This window comes from Gymnogyps californianus, chromosome 2, assembly GCF_018139145.2.
Source record: "Gymnogyps californianus isolate 813 chromosome 2, ASM1813914v2, whole genome shotgun sequence".
NCBI lineage: Eukaryota > Metazoa > Chordata > Aves > Accipitriformes > Cathartidae > Gymnogyps > Gymnogyps californianus.
The window spans coordinates 97,674,226-97,694,783 of record NC_059472.1 but is presented as its reverse complement, the minus strand read 5'-3'; the positions used below and the strand labels follow the sequence as shown (position 1 = coordinate 97,694,783).

General features: G+C 38.7%; 1 protein-coding gene across 1 annotated transcript in view; it reads left to right on the top strand.

Moving 5' to 3' along the window:
* The window catches only part of CAP2 (cyclase associated actin cytoskeleton regulatory protein 2), a 70,695-nt gene that overhangs the window by 26,362 nt on the left and 23,775 nt on the right, over positions 1–20,558 (top strand). Inside the window, exons 4-5 of the mRNA XM_050890995.1 lie at positions 7,040–7,117; positions 20,345–20,488. Of these exons, the coding sequence (XP_050746952.1) occupies positions 7,040–7,117; positions 20,345–20,488 (222 nt within the window). The remainder of the gene's footprint in view (positions 1–7,039; positions 7,118–20,344; positions 20,489–20,558) is intronic.

The following is a 20,558-nucleotide window of genomic DNA, read 5'->3' as shown; positions in this document are numbered from 1 at the left end:
CTCTGAGTGGTTTAAGTCACAGTCAAGCTTACTAAAAGGTAAAAATGAACCTAGATACAGATGCTACTCTGAAACAACAAACAAGTAATATTGGCTAGCACTGTGCACAGTTACATGACACAGTGTTTAATACACTGGGAGATATAAACAGCTAGAGAGACCAGCACTGATATAACCTTAGATTGGTATTGGACAGACAGTAGCAATGCTGAGAAATTTTAGCAAAAATTCCCTAATATAGACATAGCCACAGAGGCTGAAAAACACTAAAAAAACGCCACTAATAGAGGACAGCTGATTGGTGGTAGTCAAATGTATCTGTCTGAAAATAGAAAAGAAAATATCTGGGGTGGTGTCTGGCTCCATCAAAATCAATGGCAAATCTCCCATTGACTTCAATTTTGAGTAGAATTTCAACCCTGTTTTCTGCATGGCCCAGTAAGAGAAAGGTGACAGGTTTTTTTCTTTCTTTTCTTTTCCTTTTCCAGTATAAAAAGTGTTCTGTTTGGAGAACTGCCACTGACTCTTCAGCATTTGGCCCAATTTTAAAAAAATCTCTATCAGCTAATTAGCTGTACAAAATAAATACTGTCTCTTCAGCTGGCCTGGATAGTTTCTATGGCAGCCCCATACTTAATCTAAACTTCATTCTTTTTCCATTTCTTGCTTCTCCCTTCAAGCCACCAGCCACATCACCACTTCACTTTGAAGAGGCTCTTGAAAGCAGAATGTAAAAGACAAACTGTTTCTTTTCCTCTGGCAATACTGTCCCTTTTAGAGAAAGACTGGGGTCTTTGCTCATAACAGTGAAGCTCCATCTGTAGTTGTCATTTGCTGTCAGTCATTGTGTCTTTCACTAAACCCAAAGGACCCAAAATTATTTCTGCAGAAACTAGATTAGAACTCTGGACCACTAAATCCCAATTCTTTTCCCCCATGTCCTCTTTACTATTTTGTTTCAGAATAAAGTCATTAAGTATATTTTAGAAATCCAAAATGTACATAGATCTGTATTTTGATTTGCACATTATCACTGTTAATGTTTGCATGTATATATATGCAGATGTGTATTATTCTCTAACAACAGAAGTCCAATGGATTCTGATATTTACATTATGCTTTTCATTGCTATGACTCTGAGGAAATATGTTATTAAATATAATAACATTTGATAAATTTAATATTATCAGGTCAATAGGGTAATTTTCTTGACTAAATTTCATTAGGAAATCCTTTGTTTGTTTCTCTTCTATTTAGTTTTTTTATTTTTTTCAAAGACTGAGTTTACTTGTAACTTGCGATCTGAATGCATGTGCCTGTTTCTTCTTGTAGTTTGCCAAACTGTTGTCACATAAATAATATTTATATTTATTAGTGCTTGGACACCAGAGTGATGGGCAACTTAGATTGAATAAAACATTTAAAATGAGAAAGAGATCCTAAAATCACATCTGCTCTGGAGAACTGAACTTTGCTAAAGCAAACCGGTAGTTAAAGCTTCAGGTTCAGTGCATCTATGTCTACTCAGTTTGAAACAGTGCAAGTTTGGATGGAATCCATACTCTACTTCAAACAGGTCAGAAGCATTGTCACCATTAGACATCTCTCACAGAGCCTCTGGCAATTTTTCAAGCAGTGACTTCTGGGAAATATCAAAAGTTGGCATTGTATTGTGACAGAGAAGGTTAAACCAGTTGCTATTAAAAAGATGATTTCTAAATATGTATGATTCCTCCATTAACTTCTGCAAACTTAACTGTAAAGAAGCCTGTCTATGCTGTTACTGCGATGGTGACGGAGAGGTCACTCACTGTAGTCCGCCACAGGTTTCAACAGGCATGGAATTGGGCTGACATTGCATACATGTCAGACTTTGGCTCTTCCAACCATATCAGCCACCTAAGTCAGCTGTCAAACAGACCTGAGGTAAAGGATTAAGACACCTTATTCCTCACTTTACTGATGGGGAAACTGAGGTGGTGAATGTAACACCACACAGTCCTGGCATTCAGGTCCACAGTCACAGCCGTCTCCTCCAGCCTCTAGAACAAACTGCTAAAAGCAAAGTAGGAAATGCTTTGAGGAACTTGCTTCCTTCAAAATATTCAGCTCAGCTAAGGAATCTGTCTGATGATTGCTGTGTCCATGCATAATCCCAAGAATGCCAAAAGGATTACCCAAAGTTTTTAGATGTCAATTATCTGTTGCTCCAAAATATGCCCATTTCTGTCTGCAGACAGATGTGTGCAAGTTTGTGTTCTAGTCTACTCTGATAAATTTACTCATGATTCCCATGCGTTTTTGACACTCAGGCTTCATTACTATCATTCATTATAACTGAAAGAATTTCAGTTGATTTGTTCTGTGGCAATCTTTTGGCTGAGCCACACAAGGTGTCGAGAAAAATCCCCCCCGGTCCATTCTCACTCATTAGTCTTCACTGGATATGGGGGTCTAATGAAAGAGTCATCTCCCTCTAAAAAATAGTGCTGTCTGCTTAGTTACACAGCCTGCCTGCTAAATAGAAGGAGGTAGCAATGAAGTGTCACATTTCAAAGACTACAAGAAAGAATTGGAACGGTGATAGACTGAACTAATGCATTCTTAATGCGAAGAAGCTCTTCTATTACTTTGATGGGATGCATGGAAAGAAGTACTGCATGCTCGGAAATAGTAAAACTCAGAAAGCCATTTTTAATGCTGTTGGAGAAAGAAGGAAGTAACTGTGACAGAAGTCTTATAAAATTCTGCTTGTAAAATGCAAAACCTGTATTAGCACGATCCTTTGATTAAGATTTAAATTCAGAGGTGAGAGATGTGAGTGCTCTGATCCCTACACAACTAAAAGCTTTTGGGGCTGGATAAATTTTGGGCATACAGCACAAGCCTTGCAATCAATATCTAGTCCACTGACCACTGAATGTTTCCAACGTCCTATAATAAATTTAGGATAATAAGAAGATGCAAAAAGCCACACTTTTAATGCACCACAGTTAACTCAAAAGAGTGTTGCCAATGGCTTGGGTGCCCTCAATAGCAGAAGATTTCTTAAAGACAGCTGCCAGACATTTTGAGAAAGTGGCCTTGGCCACACTCTGCAGTGGAGGAGGAGGAGTAATAAACATAAAAGAGTAATACATGTCTGGAGGAGAAGTACATTCTGATTCCACATCCAACAACAGTTTTAACATCGGTCAGATGAGCAAGACACATGTTTGAGGCGTACTCAAGGAATGTCAGTCTTTTAGGAACATCAGCGTACATCATCCAACAGTCTGTCTCCAGCTCTGACCAAATTCCAGTGCTTCAGCAGGAAGAGGTGAAAAATCAGACAAGAAACCAGTTGTTACTTTGTACTGTGAGTGGAGAAAAAAGTCCTCCTCAGCCTCCATGAGTGACCAGTGGGAACCCAAAAGCATGAATTTAATGCAGTGTAAACAAAGTGCCAAACAGACACATTTTTTAAACCTCATTGATGCTACCAGCTCAGTATATGTTCAAGAACTTACAAAACAATCTTAATTTTCTGTATCTAAGAGCACTTTGCTCATGTTTTATGATCTGTTTGATCAGCATTTAAAGCTCTATCTTAAAATAACGCTGGTTCTTTGTAGGAATTTGGAAGATCCCTTCTGAACTTCACTTTTTGGATAGTTGGAAATCCTATTCTAAATTTGAGACTATGATTACTCGTGACCCAGTTTACAGACCTGTGATCAAGTGCTGACACTACCATTTTCTTCCTTCTTTGTTATTTACATTCCTTATGAGAATCATCATATTCCTCAGCCACTGTGTTGCTAAGCAAAACAAGTGAAACTTCTAAAATTTATTTTTGTATGACAGATACTCATTGCTCTAAACTTCCAAATACGTTTTCTCTGCATCAGTTCTCATTTAAGCTCGTCTTTTTTTAACACAGATGACTAGTGCTTTACACGTAATTCCAGAGGAGGTCCTCTCCAATAGTACTAACACTTCTGTAGCTCTACTAAAAATATTTTGCTACATCCATTGTAGTACTACATAAGCTCTTTTCACAAAGCCACCTTCCTGGCTTTTATACTTGCATTTTCCAGTCTTCAGCATTTCCAATTAATCAGTTCCATGTTTACACCCAAAACTATGCATTGTTTTAAAGGGGCAGGGGGGAGGACTGCTAAATTTTATCCTATTCATATTACCTGTGCCAACAAAGTTGTCTTACTCTTCTCAAGTGATGAGTGAGCCCTTCTTGACAATATTAAAACCTCCTAACTTTGTGTTGCCCATGAATTTTATGAGTGCACACCTAATTCTTGTTCTTAGGACACTAATAAACATACTCATGGTTCCTAAAACTAATCCCTGAGAAACACAACTACCAACTTTCCTCCTCTCAAATAACACCATCTGTAATATACCCTGTTGTTGTCTCCGTTTATCCAACTTTTTATCCAACTTAAGAGTTTTTATACTACTTTGCATCATTTCCACTTAAAGTATGAGTTTCCTATGAGGACCCACAATAAGCATTTTATATAATATCTAAATATACACATTATCCTTGTCTAAGAAACTGAAAACTCTAAACAATCCCCTGAAGTAATTATTTTAACCACAGATAATCCCATTGTAATTTCTCCCATTTTTAATTTTCATATGTGTTTTTAATCACTTGTTTCAAATCTGTTCTAAATGTGCACGGTGCTCAAGTCAAACTAACAGCCATGAAATCACTTGACATACTTTTTCCCCCTCTTCTTGGGCATATTCGCCCAATCCATCATTGCATACTTCTGTCAGCTGGTACTATCTCCAAATGATATATATTTAAAATCTTTCCTACTTGTGCTTCCATCTGCCAGTGTCTTCAGTACTCTAGAACGAAGATAATATGGACCCAATGATTTTGTCACACTAAGCTACATATATTTGACTTCCCTTTCAAATGATGTAATTCCCATTGATTTATCATCATTCTCTTCAGCTATCCTTTCAATATCTTCATGTACATCAACTTCCTTCAAATTGGGGAAAAGCATTTATTCAACAACAGGTAAGCAATACATCAAGAATAATGTAGGCATGCTCAACTTACCCTTCAGGTCACTGCCATGGCCTCACTTCATCACATTATTTCTTTATTGTTCCAGTAGCTAAAAAAAAATATGGCTTTGTTTTACTTTTCTGTGCAAGGTACAGTTCAATAAGGCCTTTATCCATCATTCTTTTGCTTCTATATTTTATAATGCCTGAAAAAAAGTTGTCCTTGATAATCAAGGCCTCTTCTCACTCTTTGGGAGTTTTGTACCTATTCTTAGTATCTTGCTTTATTCATTCAGAGACTCTAGCCCTTTCCTACAATTTCTCACTCCTGCCCAGCCTGCATAGATTATTTCCATTCTTAATGTAAGTCCATCCTTTCCTGCATTCAAATCATTAATTTCCTCAGGCCAGTCATCTTCATTCACTGATTTTTCTATTTCCTAAAAGTTTGCCATTCTAAAATACCAAGCCTTAGCTATAGATTTATTTTTGTCCATCTTGCAATTTAAGAAGAACTGAATCCATTCATAATCACTTCCTCGTAGAACATTAGTTTTTGGTCAGCTGTTCTGAAAGATCCTCCTCACACAAAAAAACGAAGCTTAAAATAGCACACACTTTGTTGTTTTATGAATTTCTGTACCAAACAGTCAGTCTTCTGAAATGTCTAAGAATATCTAAACCTTGCTATTATTGATGGTATTTATGTCTATGTCTGGAAAATTTAAGTCTCCTATGCTCATACAATTTCCCTTATTATTTCTTTCTTTATCTATTTATAGCGATGATTACCCTCTTCCAAATCTCAGCCTGTCAGACCATAATATCCCCTTCTCCCCAAATACTGTCCAAGTTGGGCCTCTTTTACCATCTTCCTTGCAGTGATTCTCATCCTAACAGATTATGTTTTATTCATGCCATCACATTTTAAGATGAATAAACACAATTTGGCTGTTTTACTTTGCTACAACTTCAAATTTCCTGACTTTTATGTATTTTAAGTTGCATCCACATAGGCCTGTATATAAAATTTCCTTGTTTTCTTTTTAGATTGAAGAAACCCCAAGGAAAAACAGCATGAGCTTCCCCACCTTTTCACAAAGTGATTATAAATGTACCTATTCATATTAGATTAACTTAACAGCATTTGGCTTGGTTTGGTTTTTATTTAGCAATATATACTAGTTATGAATAGTTCTTTTCTATACCCATAATGCTGTCTCCTAGTCACTACTCATCCACTTGAATGAGGTATAGGTGATACTGAAATAGCGGTTAGATTCTAATCAATGTACATCATTCATAATGTACAGAAGATGTGTAGTGTTCAAAAAAACCAAAGAAGACCAGAAATTTGAACAGTAGGGAACACTGGGGAGTGTGGAGATTTACCTCCCATCCACACTGTTAGCATGTAAACATGCTGTCAGATGCAGCTTTAACCCAAATTCTAGAGTTCTGTTGGGTAAAATTGCCCAAAAATCTTCAGCCACCATCTCTCATAGCCGTCAATCTTAGGGTCTGCTCACAGAGGACAGGCAAGGAATGAATTACAGCATAGTCCCTCAGCAAATATGCCAGGCTCGACTCCTCTTAAACATCACTACAGCCTAAGTTACAGTTCAACAGAAAGTTTGCACGTTGCCATTCTCAGTGGTAATAAGTTGTTATCATGCACTCGAGTATAAACATCGCAATTAAAATGCCTAGACATTCTCTGAAGTGTTAAAATTAAGTCCTCCTGTGACTAATCTTATAAATGATAAGCAAAAGACTGCATATCAACTCATTTTATTTCCTATCTGAAGAAGATAGGGAACTTAACCTTAGATTTCAAAAAAATTTATAGCTAAGCCAGTACTGTAATACACTTCTTCCAGTCAGCGTTGCTGTGATTTAGATGAGAAGCAGCAAGAAAGATTTGAGCTGTCACACTTGACTTTGAGCTGCCAAGAAGAGGTATTGGAGGTTACAGGCTAAGGTTTAATTTATATTCCTCCTTTTGTTACAGGCAGAGATGGTACGTGCTGCTTTCCAAGCGCAAAGATCTTTCCTGGTGTTAGCATCTCAATGTCAAGAGCCTCAAGAGGTAAGAAAAGTGACCTAGAGTTTCAAGAGCCAGTGCATTAAAAAGGCTGTGATCCCATATGTTTAATATCAATCTCTGCATTTGCTTTTATTTGTTACTTTATTTATACAGTGCACTTAGCGGCTTGCTTTCAGTGTTATTAGAATGGTGCTGTACTAATCAGAAAGCCATGGTTCAGAGTTAAGAACCTTTTCTGTACCAATACATATAAGATCATTGAAGAAACCAAAGGAGGTTTCTACTTTATGGCTGTGAGTGGGATCAGTGTTTCTCTGGAAAGCTGGAAATGCCATGGAATAGAACGGCTTTTTGCTAGCCCCACAGCGATGCTATATGACAGACTTTGAAGTCAGGGGATAAGCTATGAGAGAAAAATCAATACTGGCCTCTAGACTCAGTATTCCACAAGCTGAGGTCTAGGTTAGGCCAATTCTGGAAGGAAGGCAAAGCATTTTCTCAAGAAAATGAAAAAAACATTTTATATCAGGTTGATTTATATACTTATTTTAGTGGCAGCTATTTAAATCCTCCCCTCACAACTAGAAAGCTCAGAGAAGCTGCGGAGTTGTTATGAAATCTCATTTGTAGTTTCTGGAGGGCACAAAGTTTTGGCCAATAGCACTGTATCATTCCTGGGAACAGCAATCATGTAGCCCTTCTGCGGGACCACCCTTGAACCTTCCTTCTTGGACTGTGCAGAGAATGAAGACTTCACTTGCACAGTGTCTCCTTGGCCTTCAGTTCTGTCTTTTTCCATCAGCTCCCTGTTCCATAGTTCATTAAACTACATATTTTCAAATCAGAACTCTCTGCCACTTGTATAAATTACTGAAATTTTGCTGTCACTATTGTTCTTAGAGACACAAATTAAAAGTTTTTCTAATCAGTATGTTTTAATGGCAAGGGTACTCAAGGAGAAAAAAAAAAAAACCCACAGATATTCCAGGCGAGACTTTAGATTTATAGAGTTCCAAGCAAGAAGGGATCACTTGTTTTTCCAGCTGTCCCTGATCTCAGAGAGTAAAAGTGGGTCATGACTCACAGCGAACAGGCAAAATTCCCATTGGTACAGGCCTCAAGCAGTCATTTATATTGGCTGTGAATACAATCGCACCCAGTGGCCCACAAAACTCTTCATGCTCATAGGTAAAATATTCCCCAATGAACAGTTTCCGATGGCCCGTAATGTAATGCAATGTTCTGAAGTGTTGGTATTGTCCCAGGTCTGGTGAGAGTAAAAGCTATGGCTCACTGTTTGGCCTCCTGTGCTGATGTGCTATCAGTATGATTTTCTCTGCTTTTCAAGGGAGAATGGCAACGGCTTGTCCCCACTTTTACCCTTACAACTTTCTGACCCCAAGTCAAAGCTTTGAGATTTTTTCAACTGTAAAGTTTAGAAACTTTCATTTAAAAAATGGCAACAAAACAAGCAAAAAACAAAAAAAAAACAGATGTAAAAAGAGATTCTCCAGCAATCCAGAATGACAGTTACAGAAGCATTAAGAAAAGCAACAAATAATAAAAACTTTGCTATAAATATCACCAGTGCTAGCCATGTGTATCCATATGTCTTAGTTGCACGTTATCAGGCTTGCATAGATTGCTGCAACTTGTTGAAGGCAAGAAAGTATACTTTTATCATTTAACTGTCTTTTAACACCAAGGAAATGCCACATGATATGTGTGTACACATCATTCTGAAGTTAAAATACCAGGAATATTACAGACTAAAGTTCCTTTGTCGGTGAGAACAAACCCAGTCCAGTTACTTAAGTTTTTTTAACATAAAGACTGTTAGGTACACATTTTTATAGGCATCCAAACACATGTAGTTGTTCATTCTTTTTCTCTTTTTTGCACATATTTTTTGCATAGATACATTCAGCTATACTATAGACAGACCTGAAAATAATCGAAGGCTGCCTATTCTGTGCAATTTGAACAGTATTTTCCACTGCGGAGAGTGACGGTTCCAGGCACTAGGCTTTTTATATCTCCATCTCAATGAGGAAAAAATCCTATTGTACAGCCACATTGGTTAACCATTTTGAAAAAGCTGGTTATCACCAGCTAGCCCAGGAGAAGGAAAGAAAAAGGGATCTTCCCCCCCCGCTCCCCAGGACCTTACTGATGCGATGTCATCTGGGCTCTGGTTGTATTTATAGCCTAGAGCCATGGAGTCAGTGTGGAATCCAAACAGGAAAGCTAATCATTAGTGTATCAGAATGCACAGAGTAGAGAAAAGCAAATGAAGATGACAGCATATCTATAAATGCAAGAGAAAAGAGAGTAATTCTGTCATTCAGCTGTCTAGACTGTTTGCTTTATAATGTAAAGCTGTGAATGAGCCAGTGAGTTGCGATTATGGCATAGTAGCTTTGTAGACATTCAGAGACAGCAGTGTGGAGACTGAGGGGATTTACTGAGTTCCTGTCATGTTGGGATGTCATACATGGTGCCTTTAAAAAAAAAGAGGGAGGGGAAAATGCCCTGGAAAAATAAATTAGCTCAGCTCTTGCAGCTTACAAACTAATGAATAAGGAATTCAAACAAAAAGAAAGCTCCTATATGTATAATAATCCTTAGATCTTTTTGTGCTCAGCAAAGAGAGAAATGTACGTCGTACAAAAAGCAGTATTTTTTCCCCTCTGAAAATGTTGATGCCCTAGTATTCATTTAGCTCTTTGACTCCTGCTATGAGTCACTAGCAAACATTTTCAAACAGTTAAGCTTGCTGAAGTTGCTTTTGCAGAGTTTTGCTTCTTGTTAGTAATGTTGATATTTTTTCATTTGGAATCTGTTGCAGTGCACAGCCCTTATTATCTGTATATGTGAAAATAGTAGGAGCCGAGAAGGTAATTCCAGCTGGCATACCAATCTAGCATCAACTGCAATAAATTACTTCGCAGAGAGCATGTTCTGTTACTTTTTATGGTCATGTTCTATATTTGTATGTGCAGTGGAAGAGATCACATGACAAAAATGACAAAACCACCAGTTGATATTCCTGTTTGTGTATGTCCCAGCTAATGGCTGCTGGATACAGGCTCATTCAGCAAGATGGTATTCTTCAGTTCATCCGCTTATTAGAAGTTATTTTCTGATGCCAAACTTCAAACATTAAAGCAAAAAAAAGTCTATTATAAATTGTTTACTACATATGAGATAGTAAAGAGAAGATGGGGAAGGGAAAATAAATTAGAATACTGCTATATTCTGTGAGAAGTTGTTTAAAAAGGTATTTTGAGACCATACATATACATGTTGCTTGGGCAATTCAGAAGATATATTTTAACATAAACCTTCACAAAACGTTATGAAATAGTTTGGATCTGAATTTTCTATTCCCCACAGTCTAAGCCAAATACAGTTCTGATTGAAACATTATTATTTTATTGTATAATAATTTAAAAAGTTATTAGTGTTCCCAAGCAAGTTTATCTGTTTAACAATTTTTTAAAATTTATGATCATGAATACTAACCTACGAGATCACTGCTCAAAGTCACTGCACTGAATTCTTTGTAAATGGTAACTTATATACTGTTTTCTCCTTATAAGTTGTTTCATTTCACTTTAAGAGTTCAAACAATTTTAAGAGTTGCTTTGAGGGCATGAATAATCCATTGTTCCCATACTGGGAACTAGCTAATGAGATAAATTTTTCTGTGAATCAATATAAACATATGCAGGATGAGCATAGTCATGGTAAGAAGTACTACAAACAGATTTAAATGACAGATGCAGTTCAGACTATAAAAGATTACGTAATTTCTCATTAAAAAAAAAGCTGAGTTCATATGACTGCCAGAGCTCATGGATTTAATTACTAACATTGTGCAGACAAACATTCCAATTAAATACCTAGCTTAAATATCCAGATTCAACACACAGGTGGGAGGAACGGGGTGGAAGAAAGTGAGAGGTAAAGGAAGGCTTTCCCTTTTTTTCCTAGAAAAAAGAAACAAAACCTTGAAACCCAAGAAACTGTATTTGAAGTTAGACTTAGAACCATGAGAACAAATCCTGAGGTTTTTAATTTTTTATAGTCAAGCGAAAAATCTATTGTAGGAACAGAATAGTTGTGGCAATTTCTTTGAATAAAGGACTCATTCTCAGAATTTTTATGTAGAAATCAAAGATGGAGATTTGCAGTTCCCTACTCTCTGTCAGTGTAGGATTGCTCATTTTTTTCTCTCTTATATTTTTAAAGTACTTCAATAACAGGACTCCTGGGACTTCTTATTCTGCATCCTAGCAGGATTTGTTTTCTAATTACCTTGTCTTGCTTATGTCATTCCATTTCTCGCTACTTTTCCTCATACTTACTGGGATCGCCCTTACTGTTTTCCAAAAATATGAAGAGGAGGATACTCCTCACCTCGTTAATTTATTACTTACTTATGCAAAAGAGTTTGAGCCAAGTTTTGCTGCCATTCTACTCAGCTGCTTGAGTGCTGCAAACCTGCACCTCTGTATCTAGAAATAGCTTAAGGAAGAATTTGGTTCAGTCCTTTTAAGGTCCTCAGGTCCCAAACTTACAGAAGGTGCCAAGAGTGACATGGACAGAGCCTCAGAGTCCTGAGCTCCAAAGGGAACCCCTTCCCCCCTCCTGTTCTCTGAAATCTTGCCAAACTGTTGACATATTTCTGTTATCAGCAAGCCTACAACTGCATGCGACATGTGGTCACAGCCGCAGTGATGGACCAACTGACAGTTTTCAGTTGCTAGCCTGCTGCCTTACAGTGTTTACAGGCTCATTTTTGGATATCGTTGCAAACTCTTACTCAGTTTCAGGTCCACTTTAATCCTTGATTATTGCTTCATTGTAAACATATTGCCAGTCTCCAGCTAGCCCCCTGACACCTGTTATCTCATAATTTTGTCTCAAAAGCACTCGACTGCATTTAACCAGCCTCAAGCTCATTATATTTTCTGATCATAGAATCATTTAGGTTGGAAAAGATTTAAGATCATCAAGTCCAACCGTAAACCTAAGACTGCCAAGTCCACCGCTAAACCATGTCCCTAAGCACCACATCTACAGTCTTTTAAATACTTCCAGGGATGGTGACTCAACCACTTCCCTGGGCAGCCTGTTCCAATGCTTAATAACCCTTTCAGTGAAGAATTTTTTTCTAATACACAATCTAAACCTCCCCTGGTGCAACCTGAGGCCATTTCCTCTCATCCTATCACTTGTGACTTGGGAGAAGAGACCGACACCCACCTCGCTACAACCTCCTTTCAGGTAGTTGTAGAGAGCGATAAGGTCTCCCCTGAGCCTCTTTTTCTCCAGGCTAAACAACCCCAGTTCCCTGAGCCGCTCCTCGTAAGACTTGTGCTTTAGACCCTTCACCAGCTTTGTTGCTCTTCTTTGGACATGCTCCAGCACCTCAATGTCTTTCTTGTAGTTAACTTCTGTAGGTATCCTTGTACCATTCCTCTTTCTTCACTTGTGTTTGCCAAAACTCCCAGGTCAATAGCCCCTGCAATGAAAAGATGGATGCATTTGAGATCCAGTTCTGCCCCAGGGGCAGTGCAGCCATAAGAAGGCCCAGACACCCCTAGGGATCCAGGGAATACAGAAGGGCCATGATCAATGCTACATCTCCCAGCCCCTACAGAAGAGAAATTTATCACACCCCTCTAGACTGGCTCACATCAACACCACGAGGCACAGACTCTCCAGCAGTTTACGTTCTGTGCAAGAACCACGCTCCAGTAAGCAAAGACTCCTTGCACTTGTTTAGTCTAGTATGTCTATACTTGGACTAAGAACAGCATCACCCCATAAGGAAGATATTATTGAAGATGATACTCTGTATCTTGTCTATCTCCTCAACTGACATACCTGCTAAGCAATTCTGGGGATCCTGCATTCTGTTGTGTCCTAAAATAATGTCCTAAAATCACCAGGCTAGTTTTCAATCCTTGTAGCAATGGTCGTATTCAAACTGCACCATGTGAGATCCCACTGAGCTATGCTGATGGGACACTCCCTTTCCCATTAAGTATCATATCCTTTATTTCTGCTAAACACAAATCCAAACCAGTACCCTCCTTTGTCTGTGCTACACAATTGTTTCCCAGGATTTCTGGACTGTACATGATCTTCTAACAGGGAAAGCACTGGGGATACAGCTGACTGAAAAGCAGGGCTTTTTGGTTCACGGGTTATTTCAATTTTTTCTAATTTTACTTGGTCTAAATCAGACCACAACCAATGATTTTTGAATTCTGAAAGTTATGCAGACTCCAGGACTGCTTATTGAACCTGGCAGTCTTACAGGTTGTCTCTGGGGAGATCTCGGGTGAACGACATGAATGTCCAAGGCTGGAAACCTGCACCATCTAACATCCCTGTTCTGGGATGTACCCCATGTGAAACCTAATTGGCCTTAGCAAAGACTCGTCAGATCTCAGATGTTGTAAACAAAACAATTGTGGCTCAACAGAACACCTTTTTCTGACAGAAGTTTGCTACCTGGAATGCTCTGGGCCCCACTGACATGGACTATGATCACAGCAGCAAAGATTGAGGAGTAGTAAATCAAAAGGTTGAAAACAGTTCATTAGTGTAGTTGTTCTGTTGATTAAGTGTGGGATCTTGCCTGTGTGCCTAAAGCAGAAGGACCCTTCTTTGTTGAATATACTGCCCACGGAGAGCTGTAGTGGACAGGAAAACAATATATAGAGCATTCAAGTCCATTTAAAAACCAGCCAGAGTCCTGGCCAAAAGCGTTGGTTGTGGTTCTGCACTGGTGTAAACTGGTGCATGCAGTTTGTATCAGGCCCTGGATTTCTCCACTGGTTAGAAGCTATTTGTCTTTCACGTTCCTCTCCATTTGCCCTCCCTCAGAGTTTACATTTCAAAATAAACCCACAAATGACTAAACTAGTAATTTGTCATGTGGGGTTATGGTTTGGTCTTTCCTGTTTTTTTCCCACAAAGCACAAAATTGCTACAGCTAATATTGGCTGTTAGATTGGGAATTTATGTGCTATCTAAGAGGAATAAAAGCCAAATACCAATTAAGTCACTTTGGAAGCACACAAATGTGTCTAAGCTTCTGTGCTGATGAAGCTGACCAGACATTTCTGCAGATTTGTCTCTCTGTGTCATAGTCCTGCTGTTGCACAGCAGTGAGTTGAAGTGGCAAAACCTGTACTATTGACAAACAAATCAAACAGTTGTTACACCACTATGTTGAAGATTTACAGTCTAAGAAAACAAGACCAGAATAAATTAATGTCTCTCTGTAGTTAGTTAGGAGGAGACTTTTGAACCCTGAAAATATCAGAATACTAGAGGGACATGAATGTAGTGATCATAGAGAAAGATCTCACTGATGGTCTCTACTGCCAATCAGAAAATGCTTGCAGAGAAAGTATTGGATTAAGGTGCAGTAGGTTATACTGCAATTTTAAGAGCAAAACTGTGGTACCAAATGTGAAACACTTTCTGCAAGGAGAGATGGAGATAGGCAGTGCTAAAAGAACAGTTTGACAGCCGCCAACAAAAGCTGGTAGTATTTCACTATGAAAGTAATAATGAAAAGGAAAAAAAAAAAAGTAAGCATTAGAGGAATCTGGATGCAGCATTGGGAGGCTCAAAGTTACCAACTAGCTTAGAATCACCTCTGGGAAAAAAATGTATTTTCTGTATACATACAGAGAGAAGTTATTCCTCAGCCTAATCTGAACACTGATTCCATTCAGACAGTTGATACACAGCTACAACAAAAAAGACAGGCCTTTCTTAAACCACATATATACAAAAAAAGGACTAATTTAAATTTTAAAGTCTTCTTTAGAGATTGCCTTTTCCAAAATACAATCATAGCAGAAATGCACCTCACTGGTGATCACTGAAGCTACCAGTATCTTATTCCTATAGACACAGGATGGGATTCTGCTCATCAGCTTTAACTGTCAAGGTAGGCATGTTGTGTAAGGTGTCTTTCTAGGCTCTTTTTACGGTAAATGGCAGCACCTCTAGAGTGCATTCTTCACATCTATTAATGTCTTTTAATATATAGTCTTCTAACATCTATTAATAGGTGGAAAGAATTCCTCAGGGACATCTCTTTGTTCATTTACAATAGAGGGAATCAAGTCTCAGCTGAGAGCAGATGCTCACCTTTTAAGTTGTTAGAACTGAGTGTGGCGAATGCTGTCCATGACATCTTTCATACCTTGAAAGGATGAAATGTGGGATGGGACTGTACTAGGCTGTTTGCAGAGATAATGGCTGTGTCTACATTAGTGTTTTAGTTCACAGTGGGACTATATTTTTCCTTCAGATCAGCCCCATTTACAATGCTGTGATTCACATTGTAGAGCAGTCTTAGGGTGTACAAAATGGGTATCTTTCTGATGCAGTTAAATGGAAGATACACTCCCAGACAGCACCTAAACCACAATTTACAGCTAGTCCAAAATAGCCCCCCCGCCAACGCGTATAGTGTGAATGTCAGGTCCTCAGCACCAACTGTTTTGCTCTACAGAACCATTCCTATTAGGCTGCACTACTTGCCAACGTATACAAAGACAGCTGACTCAAATCAACTCCATGTTTCAAACTTGCCTGTGAAAAACACAATGTAAGTATGATGGAGATTTTGAACTGACAGAAGAAAATAATAGAACTGTAGACCACGGAATAAAGGTTGTAGTCATGCTGTTCTGGTTGCAGCTGAGTAAAATGAAGGGGCTGCTGATCCCAAATGCTCTCAGCTTTCTTTTACTGCTCCTACGCCAAAGGTTGCCACCCCCTCAGTTAGCATAACTTAAAAGGGTATTTGTTCCCTCACCATGTTTTTTTCATAATAGGTCAGGTTGATTTAAACACTATAATAGTGAGATCTGAATTGTGTTGCCACCCATCAACATAAAAATTCTTCAGTAAACAATCTCACCCCTCAAAACCATGTAAGATTAGCTTAAAAATACATAAGATCTTTAAGAACTATATTTTTATTTACCTGCTGGGGTTTGCGCCTTTGTGATCCATGCTGGCAGGTTTCTGGACAACAATGGTCCTGAGAAAATACCCTTTTTCTCAAATTAAAGCTGAGATTTTCAAGTAATCACTGGCTCAAGCAGCCAAAGTTTAAGCAAGCCCCTCAGTTTAGTGTGACTTCACAGGCAAATCACAGAAATCACAAAACCCAAAAGTTTGGCCATTCTCCTGAGTTAAATCCATGCGCCCCAGTCCTGTTAAACCTGTCATCTGGAGAACTTCTCGTGTGAGTATTACAAAAATGTGAAGGAGAAGAAAGTCTGTTTGGTGCAGTCTGTTGGAATACTGGTATGCCAGGCCATTTTATGAGACTGGGCTGAGACTGTTAAGTCTCTGAATCCAAAGCCTAAGGCAGTTCTTGTTGCATGCTGTAACTTTTTTGGAGTGTTTTGGCTAATCACTGCAGTAGTCTTACTACTCTTGATTTTCTAATAAGAATTGTAAGACATGGATCAAAGCTGGCTGGTTGTTTAGGTATTAATATTTAGAAAGACCACCTGGTTTTAATAATTATTAAAAAAGGACAAAGGCATACTGGGAATTACTTTTGATATTTCTAAGTTGTACCACTTGCATTTTTAAACATTTCAGCAAAACTGATATTATAATAGGAATGGTGTTTATACAAAGACTCTTAAATTTCTATTAAACAACTGTGCTGTGTCTTAAATGACAAGAAATTTTATCTAGCACATGCCAAAGGCATGCTGAAGATTTTTCCAACAGCTCTGATTCATCTCCTTGAATTAATTTTTTCTTAGAGATACAGTATAGACAATCATTTTATTAACAACCAGCTGTTTTAATATTCATTGCAAGAAAGAGATTATTCTTTTAGAACCCTCAGCACAACTGGTTCTGCATTGTAGAGCCAAACAAGACTGATTACTGCCAGAATTAATGAGCCTTTTATACCCGTATGCCATATACACTGCAATTCATCTGCAGTTTAATCACTAACTAAAAATTTAGAACCGACTGCAGGGAGACAGGACTCAATTAAGTGATTTCTTGCAGGCCTGTATTCCTTTGTGTCCAACCCTTACACAGAAACCTGGATCACAAGAAGCTTGCACAAACACACACACACATTTTGTGCAGCCAGGCAGCAGCCATTGCAGAACAGGACAAGTGCACGGTGAAGGGAAGGCAGGCTGTACTGTTCTCCCAGTACATCTTACATGGGACAGAGCTGAGCAAAGCCTCAAGCCCTTTGTGGCTCTTTCTTGTGTCACTACACTGCCAAGTGAATGATTACTTTGAGCTACTTCCCTTAGCAATATATATTACACCTTTAAAACTCCCACAGGGCACTTTTTCTGTGAAATTGCAGAAATCCACTACATTTTTATAAAGAGTTGATTCACTGGACAGGTTAAGTCCTGTGTTCTGCGGGATAGAAATTCTGTCTGTACCACTGATAGAAAACCCTCACAAAAGTGGTTGGGAGTTTTTCTAGTAGGAGTAGGAGGAGGCATGGGTCTTATGGTACCATTCAGGAAAATGTTTGGCCCTAATTTTGCCTTCTTATCTGTAGATATCAAAGTGTTCTACAAAACAAAACAGCTATATTAGCATCATTTCATATATAGGAAGTTGAAGCACAGAAAGGTAACACAGCTTTCCTGAAACCTGATGATAGTTTGGTGGGAGAGCTGCAAAGAGAACCCCCATTTATGGACTCCCACTTCTGTGCCCTATCCACAGAAACATGCTGCCTCCCAGTGCTGTCGAGATATACCAGGCATCTGTGGAGCTGTATTTTTAGCCCTGATATTCTCTTTGGCTGGAACTGGGCCATGAAGATTCACAGTAAGCTAAGGACTGTAAATATCCCTTAGACTTTATGGGAGGAAAACTGACATAATATCAAAGCAGAACAAGCACTTTCTTAAATTTCAGTTTTGTTAACTACTGTCATACTTGAAAGATTTCCCTGCAAAATAAGAAAGAGCCAACCAGCTGCAGCATGTTGTAAACAAGCAAAAATTAGAAAGAATTCCTGCAGACTTTATCATGTTATGGCAACAAAATCAGTTTTTAAGAACTACAAATCATGGAAGTTTCAGGGCTTTTTCAGACTTAATGACTTACGCTGGTCATTAAGCCGTCAACAAAAAATCTCTTAATCTCCCAGTAATACTGTAAATATCTGTTTTCTCCCAACCCACTTTGTTGTAGGAGACGACCAAATATCCCCATGCATTTCAGATGCATAGGTGTCGTGGTTTAACCCCAGTCAGCAACTAAGCACCACGCAGCCGCTTCCCCCTCCTCCCTCCCAGTGGGGTGAGGAGGAGGAAAGGAAAAAAAAGTAAAACTCGTGGGTTGAGATAAGAACAGTTTAATAACTAAAGTAAAATATAATACTAACAATAGTAATAATGAAATATAATAATAATAGTAATGAAAAGGAATATAACAAAAAAAGGAAGGGGGAGGGGAAAGAAAAAAAACAGTGATGCACAATGCAGTTGCTCACCACCCGCTGACCAATGCCCAGTTAGTTCCCAAGCCACGATCCGCCCCTCCCGGCCAACTCCCCCCTGTTTATATACTGGGCATGACGTTCCATGGTATGGAATACCCCTTTGGCTAGTTCAGGTCAGCTGCCCTGGCCATGCTCCCTCCCAGCTTCTTGCACACCTGCTTGCTCGCAGAGCATGGGAAACTGAAAAGTCCTGGGCTTAAGATAAGCGCTACTTAGCAACAACTAAAACATCAGCGTGTTATCAGCATCATTCTCACACTAAATCCAAAACACAGCACTGTACCACCTACTAAAAAGAAAGTTAACTCTGTTCCAGCCGAAACCAGGACAATAGGCCTTTCTCAAAATTTCATTACCACTAAAATATTAAGACTCCATAGTTGGATCAAAATTCTTTTAGAAGTGCAGAACCTCTTTTTGTCATGTTTTTTGGAGTGTCTTTTGACCTATGTTGATCCATAGCAGACATGCTTATTTTAAGGTGACATAAAATTCTGTAAAGCTGAGGTCTTGTGGAAGGGTGAAAAGAAATATCTTACAGATGACAGAGATCAAGCAGGACATATGCACACATCATTTTGTGTGTGTCATGACAGCATTAGTCCTCACGAATATGAGGATTAGTTGTCTCCAGCAAGCACTTAATTCCATTAAACAAGTAGTCCTGAGAAAAGGTGAGAAAAAATACAGAGTTCTGCTACATCCTGAGTGATTTCTGAGTGAAGTGCCAGGGAAAATCAGAATGGTGCACTGTCTTTGGTGGGACATAGTATGGGTTCTGCGGGTATACTTTTGCAATAAAGAATTGGACTGCTTTTATGGAAACATTTTACAGGGTTGCAAGGTACAGCAGTTGTTTTTGTTGTAAACTAATGACTTCTTGTCCCTCAATGTGCTGTTTTGGAGTGGAAGAATCTTTCCCAGTAAGTTAGTGCTCTAAATTAGTTTTTCTGAGATACTGGGCCAGTGTGATTAGCATTCACTTTGCACAGGAAAGAGCTTGGATAGCTTCTACATTCATTCTGCTTTTCTCTTCACTCCAGACACTATTCCTTCCGCTCAACAGTCATTCCCCTGGATACTATTCGTTTCTGATTAACACAGGAGAATTTCCCCAAACCATGGCTTGCAGGCAGTATGTTTCCCATGAAATTCTCCCACATTACTTGCAGCCAAAGGAAATTAAAACATTAAAACTTACCAATAGCAAAAGCTAAAATTGATACTGCCTTCAGTGTATTACTTTCTCAGTCTTGTTGCCAGATAAGAGGCCACTAACCTAACAAGCAGTTTGTGTTTCTTATAGAAAGAACAACTCAGTTAATAATTGAAAAACTCAAGCCAGTGTAAAGACTCTCAAAAAGTTCCAGGGATATCAGATGAAAAATACAAGCATTCTGCTAACTCTGAGCTATGGGGTCTTTATGGGTCTTAACCTGGGCAGCATGTAAAAATGCTGCCAGTGCTGAGAACAATTTTTGCTGCAACACATTATTAATACTTAGTGTCTGTGCATTTTGCCACTGCAACCAGAGGAGGGTAATTAAATTGTTACTTTAATGGAGAGAATATGCTGACCTTTCTTTCCAACTGTTAAATCAATGGGCAGGGAGGACAATGTTAAATCACAGGGTAGTTTTGGACCACCCATTGTAACAGCAGTGTCATCTATCTTTTCTTTTTTTTTTCTTTTTTTTTTTTTTTTTTTTCAGAATGAGGTGGCAATGCTTCTGAAGCCAATATCAGAGAAGATTCAGGAAATCCAGAACTTCAGAGAAAGGAACAGAGGAAGCAAAATGTTCAACCATCTCTCAGCCGTCAGTGAAAGCATACCTGCCCTTGGGTGGATAGCAGTGGTGAGTGACACGCAGGATGGTTGGGAGGGCTGTAAATGTGCTTCTGGATGGTGTGGCCCAGAATAGCTCC